Genomic DNA, 14,578 nt, shown 5'->3' with positions numbered 1-14,578 from the left:
GAATCAAAGGCCACCTTCCGTGTAAAAGCGGTTTGTGGTATGGAAATAAATTCAGTTATTTTCTAGGCAGTCAGGGCTATAAGCGGACAGTCAACAAAAACAAACTTACCTTCCCCAGGTCCAGTACTGAACCTCCGCCACTGTCCTGTTTTTTTAGTCTGTCTGCTGCACTAATGACACGTAACGTATCAAACAGAAATATACTGAGTGTCCAGCTCTCCCAACGAATGTGAACGTTTCTAAGACATTTTTAAACACGCTGGTTGGGGTAATGTGAGTGTGATAGATATATATATATATATATATATATATATACATATATACATATATACATATATATATATATATATACATACATATATACATACACATACACACACACACACACACACACACACACACACACACACACACACACACAGTACAGACCAAAAGTTTGGACACACCTTCTCATTTAAAGATTTTTCTGTATTTTCATGACTATGAAAATTGTACATTCACACTGAAGGCATCAAAACTATGAATTAACACATGTGGAATTATATACTTAACAAAAAAGTGTGAAACTACTGAAAATATGTCTTATATTCTAGGTTTTTCAAAGTAGCCACCTTTTGCTTTGATGACTGCTTTGCACACTCTTGGTATTCTCTTGATGAGCTTCAAGAGGTAGTCACCGGAAATGGTTTTCACTTCACAGGTGTGCTCTGTCAGGTTTAATAAGTTGGATTTCTTGCCTTATAAATGGGGTTGGGACCATCAGTTGTGTTGTGCATAAGTCAGGTGGAAACACAGCTGATAGTCCTACTGAATAGACTGTTAGAATTTGTATTATGGCAAGAAAAAAGCAGCTAAGTAAAGAAGAACGAGTGGCCATCATTACTTTATGAAATGAAGGTCAGTCAGTGCGAAAAATTGGGCAAACTTTGAAAGTGTCCCCAAGTGCAGTTGCAAAAACCATCAAGCGCTACAAAGAACCTGGCTCACATGAGGACCGCCCCAGGAAAGGAAGACCAAGAGTCACCTCTGCTTCTGAGGATAAGTTTATCCGAGTCACCAGCCTCAGAAATCGCAGGTTAACAGCAGCTCAGATTAGAGACCAGGTCAATGCCACACAGAGTTCTAGCAGCAGACACATCTCTACAACAACTGTTAAGAGGAGACTTTGTGCAGCAGGCCTTCATGGTAAAATAGCTGCTAGGAAACCACTGCTAAGGACAGGCAACAAGCAGAAGAGACTTTTTTGGGCTAAAGAACACAAGGAATGGACATTAGACAAGTGGAAATCTGTGCTTTGGTCTGATGAGTCCAAATTTGAGATCTTTGGTTCCAACCACCGTGTCTTTGTGCGACGCAGAAAAGGTGAACGGATGGACTCTACATGCCTGGTTCCCACTGTGAAGCATGAAGGAGGAGGTGTGATGGTGTGAGGTTTCTTTGCTGGTGACACTGTAGGGGATTTATTCAAAATTGAAGGCATACTCAACCAGCATGGCTACCACAGCATCTTGCAGCGGCATGCTATTCCATCCGGTTTGTGTTTAGTTGGACCATCATTTATTTTTCAACAGGACAATGGCCCCAAACACACCTCCAGGCTGTGTAAGGGCTATTTGACCAAGAATGAGAGTGATGGGGTGCTACGCCAGATGACTGGCCTCCACAGTCACCAGACCTGAACCCAATCGAGATGGTTTGGGGTGAGCTGGCCGCAGAGTGAAGGCAAAAGGGCCAACAAGTGCTAAGCATCTCTGGGAACTCCTTCAAGATTGTTGGAAGACCATTTCCGGTGACTACCTCTTGAAGCTCATCAAGAGAATGCCAAGAATGTGCAAAGCAGTCATAAAAGCAAAAGGTGACTACTTTGAAGAACCTAGAATATAAGACATATTGTTTCACACTTTTTTGTTAAGTATATAATTCCACATGTGTTAATTCATAGTTTTGATGCCTTCAGTGTGAATGTACAATTTTCATAGTCACGAAAATACAGAAAAATCTTTAAATGAGAAGGCGTGTCCAAACTTTTGGTCTGTACTGTATATATACACACACACATACATACATACACACAGTGGGCAAATCCTTTAATTGGTTTGCTGCAATTCCATACAATAGAACCAAATCTTATAGGAGCTATTATGACAATTGTGTAATGTGGATGATACGTTTTCAATTTACATTAGATAACTGACTCTGGTAACCTTAGGGTTGGAGGATTTGTTTTTTCGTCTTCCACAGCAGAGGTATGCAAGCACTCACTGCCATTACTAAAAAAGCAAAGAAGGGATCATTTGTATCTAGTTATGGAAAAAGGATAACATTAGACTCATGATGGCAGAGTATGCTGTGATTTTCCCAATTAGTCTCTTTAAAATATTGAAGGATGGAGCAAGTATAGGGCATGACCAAATCATATATAGAATCAATTCCTTCTCATTTTCTCATCTCCAATGTGCATCAGGAATCATTCTTTGAAAATCCAGAAGTCTGATACTACCGCCGCTGCTGCTTTCTCGCATTGCTGCCTACATGTTTCACATAACCCAAGCCCTGAAAGCAGACCAGGTGGAGGTGTTGGTCTGCTCCTTTCAACAAAATGTGCTCTTCAGGTTATCCCCTCATACCCTCATTTATCTTTCCTTCTCTTGAGGTCCACACCGTCAAACTTTTCCAGCCCTTCTCCCTGCAATTGCTGGTTGTGCATCCTGTGACACCCTTACTCTCATCATGGGGCACTTTAACATGCCTATTGATGATCCCATCTCATCTGCAGCTCATCTTTTATCGCTAACCTTTTCCTTTGGCCTTTCACAATTTACTAACTCTCCTACACATGAAGACTGGAATGCGCTGGACTTGATCTTCTCCCGACTCTGCTCAGAGCATGATTTTACTAACTCCCCTTTCCTTCTCTCTCACCACAACCTTCTTTCATACTCTATCAAGAACTGTCACCCAACTCAGGATACCCCCACTTACCACTATTAAAGGAATATACATGCCATTAATACTCAGAAATGTATAAAGAATTTGTAGTCATCATTTATCCCAATCTCCTCTGAAACATACTTGTTCCTCCATGCAATGCTCTGCAGCCTATCACTGGTATATATTTCTCACTCCTCCACGTTGTTTAATCCATGATACTTTAAGGTCATCACACTTACTTTAAGAGTTTATGATCCATGTAGAGTTGCCAGTCTGCTTTTTTTCTGCAGTTTTATTGTCTCCTGTTGTCTTAAACTAGTTGATTAATTGCGAACGAGTTAAATCTGTGTAGATCTAAGCAGATACGTCCCTATATATTGAGACATAGTCAAGGGGCAGCATTTATGCATATAGCATTTATGCAAAATTTATCGAAGTGCCGCGGCAGTTAGAAGATGGCAGTTGGACAGGGCAGGAGACAAGTAAGACATGCAAGACAATTAAACTTGCTTCCAGGTCATCTTTTTGGCAAACAGTATTCACCATTTGTATCTGTGCCATCTATATTCTGGCTGCTACGATCATCCACATTCACCGTTCTCCCACAAATTCGGCACACTTCATCCATATTAACCCCTCTCTCCTCCTATGTACAGTTGTCATGCTCTCTTCACAATGTTATACCACGCAGATCCATTCATTCCCACCATACAACACAGAAAACCCTCTCACAAATCACTCAACCATCTGCTCACTCTCTTTATCTTCCTTCTATTAGTCACAGGTGATATTTCTCCCAACCCAGGACCCTCCAGTAATAATAACACTAATTCTTTCCCTATTACATTCAGAAACCCTGCTAATCTCATTAATATTCCCTGCATATCTTCTGTCTCAACTGTGCCCTTTGGAATGCGCGCCCAGCTTGTAATAAACTCTCTTACATCCATGACTTTTTTCTCTCTAATTCCCTCAACCTTCTTGCTCTCACTGAAACCTGGATCCAGCAGTCGGACACCACCGCCGCTGCAGCCCTCTCCTATGGTGGCCTACATTTCTCTCATACCCCGCGACCTGACAACAGATCAGGCGGAGGTGTTGGTCTGCTTCTTTCAACAAAATGTACTTTTCAGGTTATCCCCCCTGTACCCTCCCTTATCTTCCCGTCTTTTGAGGCCCACACAGTCAGACTCTACCGGCCCTTCTCCCTGCGAGTGGCGGTTGTCTATCGCCCTCCAGGTCCCCCCCGTCAATCCCTGGATCACTTTGCTGCCTGGCTTCCAAATTTTCTATCCTGCGACATCCCCACGATAATCATGGGAGATTTTAACATCCCAATTGGCGATTCTCTTTCCCCATCTGCCACGCAGCTTTTATCACTAACCTCCTCCTTCGGCCTTTCACAGCTTGCTAATTCTCCTACACATGAAGACGGGAACACATTGGACCTGATCTTCTCCCGGCTTTGCTCTGTACATGATTTTACTAACTCTCCCCTTCCACTCTCTGACCATAATCTTCTTTCATTCTCTGTCAAGAACTGACTCTACTCAAGACCCCCCCACTTTCCACACTTATAGAAATATACGCGCCATTAACACCCAGAAATTTATAAAAAGGTTGCAATCATTGGCCCCCATCTCCTCCCTCTCATGTCCCGACTCGGCATTGAAGCATTATAACAAAATAATGCTATGAGCCCTGGATGAAGCCGCACCTCCTACACAAAGAAAAATTCAGCATAGACGGCGACAACCCTGGCACACGCCTCAAACACGTCTTCCAGAGGTACTCCAGGTGCGCTGAACGGCTGTGGAGAAAATCAAATCTGCCCGAAGATTTCCTCCATTATAAATTTATGCTGAAAACATATAACTCTGCCCTTCACCTCTCCAAACAAACCTACTTTAACAACCTCATCATCTCACTTTCCAATAATCCTAAACGACTCTTTGACACGTTTCATTCTCTCCTCAATCAAACAACACAGGCCCCGACCACCGACCTCAGCGCTGACGATCTGGCCAATTATTTCAAAGAAAAAATTGACCATATCCGACAGGAAATTTTCTCCCAATCCCCAAATGTTATGCATGCTCTCCCCCGCCACATTGTATCTTGCTCACTTTCTGACTTCGAACCAGTCACGGAAGATGAAGTGATCAGGCTCCTTGCATCTTCTCGCCCTACCACCTGCACCAGTGACCCTATTCCCTCACATCTCCTCAGTCCCTTGCTCCAGCTGTCACCACTCACCTAACTAAAATTTTCAACCTTTCCCTCTCATCTGATATCTTTCCCTCTTCTTTTAAACATGCCAGCATACAACCATTACTTAAAAAAACATCCCTTGACCAGAACTGCACGGCCAACTACAGACCTGTTTCCAATCTTCCCTTTATCTCTAAACTCATGGAACGCCTGGTCCACTCCCGTCTCATCCGCTATCTCTCAGACAACTCTCTGATTGACCCTTTACAATCTGGTTTCCGCTTTTTACATTCTACTGAAACTGCCCTCACTAAAGTCTCTAATGATTTACTAACAGCTAAATCTAACGGTCACTACTCCCTGCTGATTCTCCTGGATCTCTCTGCAGCATTCGACACTGTGGATCACCAGCTCCTCCTCACTATGCTCCGCACTATTGGCCTCAAGGACACTGTTCTCTCCTGGTTCTCCTCCTATCTCTCCGACCACTCCTTCTCTGTTTCTTTTGCAGGCTCCTCCTCCTCCCTACTTCCCCTTACTGTCGGGGTTCCTCAAGGATCAGTCCTAGGCCCCCTTCTTTTCTCCTTATACACCGCTCCTATTGGACAAACAATCAGCAGATTTGGTTTTCAGTACCATCTCTATGCTGATGACACCCAATTATACACATCTGCTCCGGACATCACCCCTGCATTACTACAAAAGACCAGTGATTGTCTTTCTGCTGTGTCTAACATTATGTCCTCCCTCTACCTAAAACTGAATCTGTCAAAAACTGAACTACTCGTATTTCCTCCCTCCACTAACCTACCTGTGCCCGATATTGCCATTTCCGTTTGTGCCTCAACCATTACTCCCCAGCAACAAGCCCGCTGTCTTGGGGTCATTTTTGAATCAGATCTTTCTTTCACTCCTCATATCAAATCACTCGCTCGTTCATGTCATCTACACCTCAAAAACAGCTCAAGAATCAGGGCTTTTCTCACCTTTGACTCGGTAAAAACTCTTACTGTAGCTCTTATTCATTCTCGTCTTGACTATTGCAACGCTCTACTAATCGGTCTCCCCCTTACTAAACTCTCCCCTCTCCAATCCGTCCTTAACGCAGCAGTCAGGATCATATTCCTCGCCAACCGCTACACCGATGCCTCTTCCCTGTGCCAGTCATTGCATTGGTTGCCCATCCAATATAGAGTTCAATTTAAACTTATCACGCTTACCCACAAAGCGCTCCATGCTTCAGTACCCCCCTACATCTCCTCTCTTGTCTCAGTCTACCACCCTACAAATGCCCTCCGTTTTGCAAATGACTTAAAATTAAAATCCTCCATAATCCGAACTTCCCACTCCCATCTCCAAGATTTCTCGCATGCTCCGCCAATTCTTTGGAATGTACTACACAGGACAGTTCGATTAATTCCCAATACCCACAGTTTCAAGCGAACCCTAAAAACACATTTCTTTAGACTGGCATATCGCCTAAACACACTCTGTCCGTCCCAGTTTTCCCCCATATTAAAATCTTCTTCAATTTCAGGTTCATACCAACCATGCACATAATAGCCTCGGTTAGGACTGTACACATACTGGCTGGCAACCAGTCCATGTATTATTATTTATCCTATTTAGTATATCAAGGCTGCATTATACAATATATGTACTTTTTACCTTTTGTGTCTCCCCCATTTCCTCATAGACTGTAAGCTTGCGAGCAAGGCCCTCACTCCTTTCGATATGAGATATGCTTATTCTGTATTGTCTGCATATGTCCCCCCTAAAATTTGTAAAGAGTTGCGGAATATGTTGGCGCTATAAAAATAAAAAATAATTATTATTATTATTATTATTAAACACTGCAAAGTGCCATGGGCGAAATTGCACCTGCTTGACATAGCACACCTTGGCTCAGAGGGCGGCAACCCTGGCACATGCAGCAAACACATTTTCTCCAGTGGTGCTCCAGGTGCGCCGAACTTATGGAGAAAATCTAATCTGGCAGAAGATTTCATCCATTATAAGTTTATACTTAAAACATACAACTCTGCCCTTAACCGCTCCAACAAGCTTACTTCAACACCCTCATTATCTCACTATTTAACAATCCTAAACAACTGATACTTTTCATTCCCTCCTCAGTTGCGGGCCTAACCCACCAACCGCAGCACTGACAAAATAGCCAAATTATTTAAAAGAAAAAAATTGACCATATCAGGCAGGAAATTTTCTCCTAATCCCCTATTATCATGCATTCTCTTCCATCCTGCACTTCATCTAGCTCACTTTGTCTTTGAACTGGTCACAGAAAAAGAAGTTATCAGGCTCCTCGCCCTACTACCTGCACCAGTGCCCCTATTCCATCACATGTCCTTTAGTCCCTTTTCCCAGCTGGAACCACTCACCTAACTAAAATATTTAACCCTTCTCTTTCATTTAGTATCTTTCCTTTCTCTTTCAAACATGACCGCATACACCCATTACTTAAAAAAACATCCCTCAACCAGAATTGTGCTGCTAACAGACCGGTCTCTAATCTCCCCTTCATTTCGAAACTTCTGGAACATTTAGTCCACGGAGTCTAATCCGCTATCTCTCAGATAACGCTCTTCTTGACACTTTACAATCCAGTTTCTGCTCCTTACACTTTACTGAAACTGCCCTCACTAAAGTCTCTAATGATCTACTAAAGCTAATGGTCACTACTCACTGCTTATTCTCCTGGACCTCTCTGCAGCATTTAACACTATGGATCACCAGCTCCTCCTTACTATGGTCCGCTATATCGGGGGCTCAAGGATACCACTCTTTCTTGGTTCTCCTCATACCTCTTTAACTGCTCTTTCACTATCTTTTTCTGGCTTCAGTTTCTCTCCTCTTACCCCTATTGCCTAGGTTCCCCTCACAGCTCAGTTCCAGGTCCCCTCCTCTTCTCCTTGTATACTGCCCCAATTGGACAAACAATCAGTAGATTCAGTTTTCAGTACCACCTCTATGCTGATAACACCCAACTATACACATCGTCGCCTGACATCACCCCTGCATTACTACAAAATACCAGTGATGGTCTTTCTGCTTTCTCTAACATCCTGTCCTCCCTCTATCTAAAATTTAATCTGTCAAAAACTGAACTCCTTGCGTCTTCTCCTTCTACTAACCTTCCCAGACCCAATTTTGTGATCTCCATATGTGATTTCACACGGATTCGGAGACTTTTTTTTCGTGGCATATTGTACTTCATGACAGTGGTAAAACGTGTTCAATATGACTTAGATTTATTTGTGAAAAAAAAAAATCAGAAATTTGGGGAAAATTTCGCAATTTTCAAACTTTGAATTTTCATGCCCTTAAATTAGAGAGATATATCACACAAAATAGTTAACGAATAACATTTCCCACATATCTACAATATGAAAAAAAAATGTTTTTTTTAGGAAGCGAGAAGGGTTAAAAGTTGACCAGCGATTTCTCATTTTTCCTACAAAATGTACCAAATCATTTTTTTTTTTTTTAGGGAACACTTCACATTTGAAGTTACTGTGAGGTGTCTATATGATATAAAATACCAGAAAGTGACACCATTCCAAAAGTGCACCACTCAAGGTGCTCAAAACCACATTCAAGAAGTTTATTAACCCTTCAGGTGCTTCACAGGAATTAATGGTATGAGGAAGGAAACAAACATTTAATCTTTTTTTTTCCCCCACAAAAATTTTACTTTAGACCCAATTTTTTTTATCATCACAAGGGTAACAGGATAAAATAGACCCCAAAATTTGTTGTGCAATGTCTCCTGAGCATGCTGCTACCCCATATTTGTGGGGAAAACTACTGTTTGGGTACATGGCAGGGCTCAGAAGGGAAGGAGCACAGCAAAATTTGCTGGAATTATTAGTGGACATTGGGTGCTGGGTGACGACAGCGGTCATGTGACCATCAGCTGATAAAATGACGTGACCGCAGGTCCTGCAAGTACACCCCAGGACTCCGAGGAGAGAGGATGCGGCCGGGAGGAGACCGGAGAGGTGAGTATACAGTTTTTTTTTATTTTTAACTTTTTTATACCGAGTGGTAGCCGGGATGAAGAGGAGTTGTAGTCTCCTCTTCATCCTGGGTACCACATGCAACGCGATTACGCTGTAAATTCGCGGCTATTGAATTTAATTGAAAAGCAGCAAATCCACCTGCGTGTTTGCTGCGTTTCAATGTTTCTCAATGGCCGCGAATTTGCGGCGTAATCGCGGTAGAAATGGTCATGCTGCGTTTTGCAACGCAATGCGAATTCGGCGCGCTAATTAGCGCATCAAGTACACAGCACATCCAAATTCACATTGCTTTGCATGGCAGACGGTTTTACAAGCGTTTTCGCGGCCGCAAAAACGCTTCAAGAACGTTACGTGGGCACATGGCCTTACTGTGTGCGCAAAATCGCCTAGACGTACAGAGTACGTCCAAGGTCAGGAAGGGGTTAAGGATGGTAACAGATTCTCTTTACTAAACACGCAAACATTTTCAAAAAGTCAATATTAATAGGAAAGAAGACACTGCCATTGTCAGATTAGTGCACAGTGGTTGGCCTAATAGGCTATTCAGCCGACAAATAAAAGCATAGCATCACACCTTACAGTATACTACGAAACTGACCATGTAAAATAATTATCAGATGTAAGATCAACTTGTCCGGATGGTATTAGCAGTAAACACTAATAAATGGGAGAATCACAGAATATGGACGAGGGCATCAGGAGAACAGACAAGAAGAACAGAATAGTGCTTGTGATTTTCACCCCATGACTATTTTAATTCAACAGAGAAATACAACTGCATCTGATGTAAATGGTGCATGTTACCATATGTAGGAAATGAAAACACAAAATTGGACAACTTTTTCAAAAACACTGGAAAATCCAAACTTGCTCCACAAAGAAGAAATATTGCAATAATCTCAAGTGTCAAACAGCTTGTGGAGAACAGCAATCAAACAAACCTGTAACTCTGGCCTTTCTTTACTGGAAGGTTTATTTTAGCGGATTTATCTCACACTTTTGCACAATACATAACACATACAGAAAAAAATCATTAATAAACTTACATGAGTTTGGCAACGGCCAGCGCCCTTTCTGGATCAGCAGTTCCCTATAGGAAAATATAAGACATATAAAACCATAAATCACAAGTAAAGGGCAAGTAAATATTTTCCAACGTACTATTAAAAGGGTTTTCTGGTTTTAGGACCCCTCCCACTGTTTCCCTTTGCAACTTGTTTAAAAATCAAAAAAACAAACAAACAGCTTTATTCACTATCCCCAGGTCTTGTGGTGAGCTTTCTTTCGCGGCTGCTCCCGCTGTTTGTTATTATTAACAGCACCACAGCCAATCAGTGAGCACAGCAGGTAATGACATCAGTTATGGTAAGGCCACTGAGCTCACTGATTGGTTGCAACACTATAGACATGATGTCAGAGCTGCTGAAAATAGCAGATACGAGGAGCAGCAATGAAGACTCAACGCTGGACCAGGAGGGTGAGTGACACAAAGTTTGTTGTTTTGGAGTTTTTTTCAAAACAAACTGCAGGCAGTGGTTTGTGGTTTTCTGAAAACCCCTTTAACACTATCACCCAGGCCAGTTTTTAGTCCGACAGCCTCATTTTTCATAACTGACATGTGTAATTTTATATGGAATGACTTTAGAATGTTTCTTCCAATCCTCAAAATATTTTTTTTTTCGATACACATTGCATTCTGTTAGTCTTAAATTTAGACTAATAAAATTTGAGCTGATTAATGAAAATATCGGAAAGTTAAAAAAAAATGCAGAAAGATTAGCAATTTTTAAACTTTGAACTTTTATTCTCTTATGTAGCCACACCACACAAAATAGTGAATACATAACATTTCCCAATGATTGGTTTTACAATGGCATAATTTTTTAAAACATCCTTTAATTCTTTTTAGCATGTTAAAGTGATTAAAAGTATAGCAGACCTAGTCAGTTTTGAAGTGACGTTGAGGGGATTACATGTCAGAATACTCCCAAAAGTGATAGCAATTTAAATACTGCACCCTTCAAAGCATTCAAAACCCCAATAAAGAAGTTTGTTGACCCTAGACCACGGCCCCACTATCAGTATTTAGTCAGTATTTTTTCTCAGGAGTGGGAGCCGAAACCAGGAGTGGGTGATAAATGCAGAATTGGTGACTTGTTTCTATTATACCTTTTCTCTGATTGTTCCTCACCTGGTTTTGGCTCCCACACCTGAGAAAAAACACTGACCGAATACTGACTAAATACTGATAATGGTGCTGTGGCCTTAGCAAGAATTAACATAGGGGAATAAAAAAAAATTAAAATTACATTCTGTGAACTAAAATGTTGATTTAGCCTCAAATGTGCCTTTTGACAAGCTGTAATGAGAGAAAATGCACAGAAAAATATGTTACACGATTTCTTCCAAATGCGCTGATACCCCATACGTGGTCAGAATCTACTGTTTGGGTGCATGGCAAGGTCGGAAGGAAAGGAAAGCAATTTACTTTTAAATTACAAAGTTAGCGGGAAGAAATTGGCTTGAAGATATTTGCAGAGCCCCAGAGGTGGACACACGACAGAACCCCTCTCCCCCACAAATGACCCCATCTTGGAAACGACACCCCTCAAGGAATTCATGTAGTTGGTTAGTGATTATTTTGGACTCATATGTGCTTCACTAAAGTTTGTAACATTAGAACTTAAACGGGTTGTCCACTACTAGCTCGCACAATCAACAGGCAACCCTGGCATACCAACCTGACTAAAGAACTGAGGAGGGCTTCCAGGGTTGCTGAGCAGATATGGAAAAGGTCCCACTCCAATGAGCACTTCATCGCATTCAAACAGTCCCTCACTATTTTCAAGTCCACACTCACTGCAGCAAAGCAAACCTACTTCTTATCTCTCATATTCTCCCTGTCTCACAACCCTAAACACTTTCAATTCTCTCCTCCGTCCCCCGGCGCTTCCTCCCTCACCTCTCAGCCGAAGACTTTGCCTCATTCTTCAAACAGAAGATTGTCTGATGGTGTCAAAGCTTTTGCCTAAAGTCACCAAAGCCCCTCCTCATTTCTACTCAACCCTCCTCCTCCAAAACCAACTTCTCCACCATTACGGAACATCAACTTTCCACTTTATTCTCCAAATCACACCTCACCACCTGTGAACTTGACCCACTCCCGTCCCACCTCATCCCTAAAATTACCATAGGCTTTCTCCCAACCCTAGCCCACCTCTTCAACCTGTCACTAACAACTGGTGTCTTCCCCTCATGCTTCAAACATGCCTCAATCACACCCATCCTCAAAAAGCCCTCCCTTGACCCATCCTCGCTCTCTAGCTATCGCCCCATATCACTTCTCCCCTATGCCTCAAAACTACTGGAACACCACATCCATATTGAACTGTCCTCCCACCTCTCTTCCTGTTCCCTCTTTGACCGCTTACAATTTGGCTTCTGACCGCATCACTCCACTGAAACTGCCCTGACTAAAATCACCAACGACCTACTAACTGCCAAATTCAAGCAACACTACTCTGTCCTCCTCCTCCTGGACCGGTCATTTGCCTTCGACACAGTGGAACATTTCCTCTTACTACAGACACTCATCTCTTGGCATTACAGACTTGGCCCTAGCTTGGATCTTCTCATACCTAACAGACAGGACATTCAGTGTCTCCCACTCACATACCATCTCCTCATCTCGCCCCCTATCTGCTTATCTGGGACAGCTCTGTCTCTCTGCTTTCAGTATCACATCTAAACTGATAACACACAGATCTACCTCTTTGGACCCGATATCAACTCCTTACTAATCAGAATCCCACAATATCTGTTCGCCATTTGATCCTTCTTCTCTGCTAGATTTCTAAAACTTAACATGGATAAAACTGAATTCATCATCTTTCCACCACCTCACTCAACCCCCCCATCTGAACCATCTATCAAAGTCGATGGTTGTCCACTCTCTCCAGTCCCGCAAGCTCGTTGCCTCGGGGTAACCCTGGACTCTGATCTTCAAAACCTTCAAACCACATAGCCAAGCCCTTTCCACTTCCTGCCGACTCAAATTCAAAAATATCTCCCAGATCCGCACATTCCTCAACCTCAAATCTGCAAAAACACTAGTGCATGCCCTCATCATCTCCCACCTCGACTAATGCAACCTCCTGCTCTGTGGCCTCCCTTCCAACACTCTCGCACCCCTCCAATCTATCCTAAACTCTGCAGACCCACTAATCCACCTGTTCCCCCACTATTCCCCGGCCTCTCCTCTCCGCCAATCCCTTCACTGGCTCTATATTGCCTAGAGACTCCGGTTCAAAACCTTAAACATGGCATACAAAGCCATCCACAACCTGTTTCCTCCATATATTTGTGACCAAGTCTCCCGGTACTTACCTGCACACAACCTCCGATACAAGATCTCTTTCTCTACTCCCCTCTTATCTCCTCTTCCCACAATCGCATACAAGATTTTTCCTATGCATCCCCCTTACTCTGGAACTCTCTACCCCAACATCTCATATTCTCGCCTACCGTGGAAACCTTCAAAAGGAACCTGAAAACCCACCTCTGCTTACAAGCGTACAACCTGCAGTGACCCTTGCTCCACCATACCGCTGCATGACCAGCTCTACCCTCACCTACTGTATTCTCACCCATCCTTTGTAGACTGTGAGCCCTCGCGGGCAGGGTCCTCTCTCCTCCTGTACCAGATGCGGTCGCGTTTTTGTTCAAGATTATTAATTGTTATTATGTATACCTCCTTTTTCACATGCAAAGCGCCATGGAATAAATGGTGCTTTAACTAATCTATATAAATAAAAATGTAAATGTTCATTTGTTTAAAATCTTAAATCTCTGAAAGTTCTTCACAGATTGCTTTGAAATTTTGACAACGTTGCATTTGAATACACGCATGTTTTTATATACCAGCTGTTGAACATAAAAGCAACAGCAAGAGAGGTGTGTTACGAGCTCAGTCCCAGGTGGACTCTCCCCGACTGCCCGGCATTCTCTCCCCATTAGTGACATCTCATTCATAAACCCTTCTCACCAGCCGCTGCATGTGCTCTGCTTCTTTCGTGTCCCCCGTGGGGATAGGTAGTGTGGGGGGGGGGGGAGGGGGGGGGAAATGACGAGACAGTCTGTTCGAGGCCGAAAGATGCTGCTGCTCATCACCATCATCGCCTGAGAGTCTGCCGCCTCTGCTCTCCGGCACTGCTGCGGCCTCTTCTTCTCCGGCAGGTGAGTCTTATTTCACACTGTGCAACAAGTGGGGGAGGGAGGGAAGAGGAGAGGGAGGCTGCATGAGAGGCACAGGCCGCGGCCTCCGCTCTGGGCGCTGAGCAGGGCCAGAGCCTCGCAGCACTTGGTGGATAGAGAGCGAGTGCAAATCCCACTGCGCC

The 14,578-nt window shown here is 43.1% G+C and overlaps 1 protein-coding gene across 2 annotated transcripts in view; it reads right to left on the bottom strand.

Moving 5' to 3' along the window:
* The window catches only part of DUS2 (dihydrouridine synthase 2), a 140,752-nt gene that overhangs the window by 103,661 nt on the left and 22,513 nt on the right, over positions 1–14,578 (bottom strand). For both annotated transcript variants that reach the window (XM_073659297.1, XM_073659298.1), the window contains exon 5: positions 10,229–10,272. In XM_073659297.1, coding sequence (XP_073515398.1) covers positions 10,229–10,272 — 44 coding nt within the window. The remainder of the gene's footprint in view (positions 1–10,228; positions 10,273–14,578) is intronic.

Source organism: Phyllobates terribilis, unplaced genomic scaffold (assembly GCF_046119375.1).
Source record: "Phyllobates terribilis strain yellow unplaced genomic scaffold, ASM4611937v1 Scaffold_13__5_contigs__length_258822181, whole genome shotgun sequence".
Taxonomy (NCBI): domain Eukaryota; kingdom Metazoa; phylum Chordata; class Amphibia; order Anura; family Dendrobatidae; genus Phyllobates; species Phyllobates terribilis.
The sequence above is the reverse complement of the archived record's forward strand: the minus strand, read 5'-3'. Positions and strand labels throughout refer to the sequence as shown.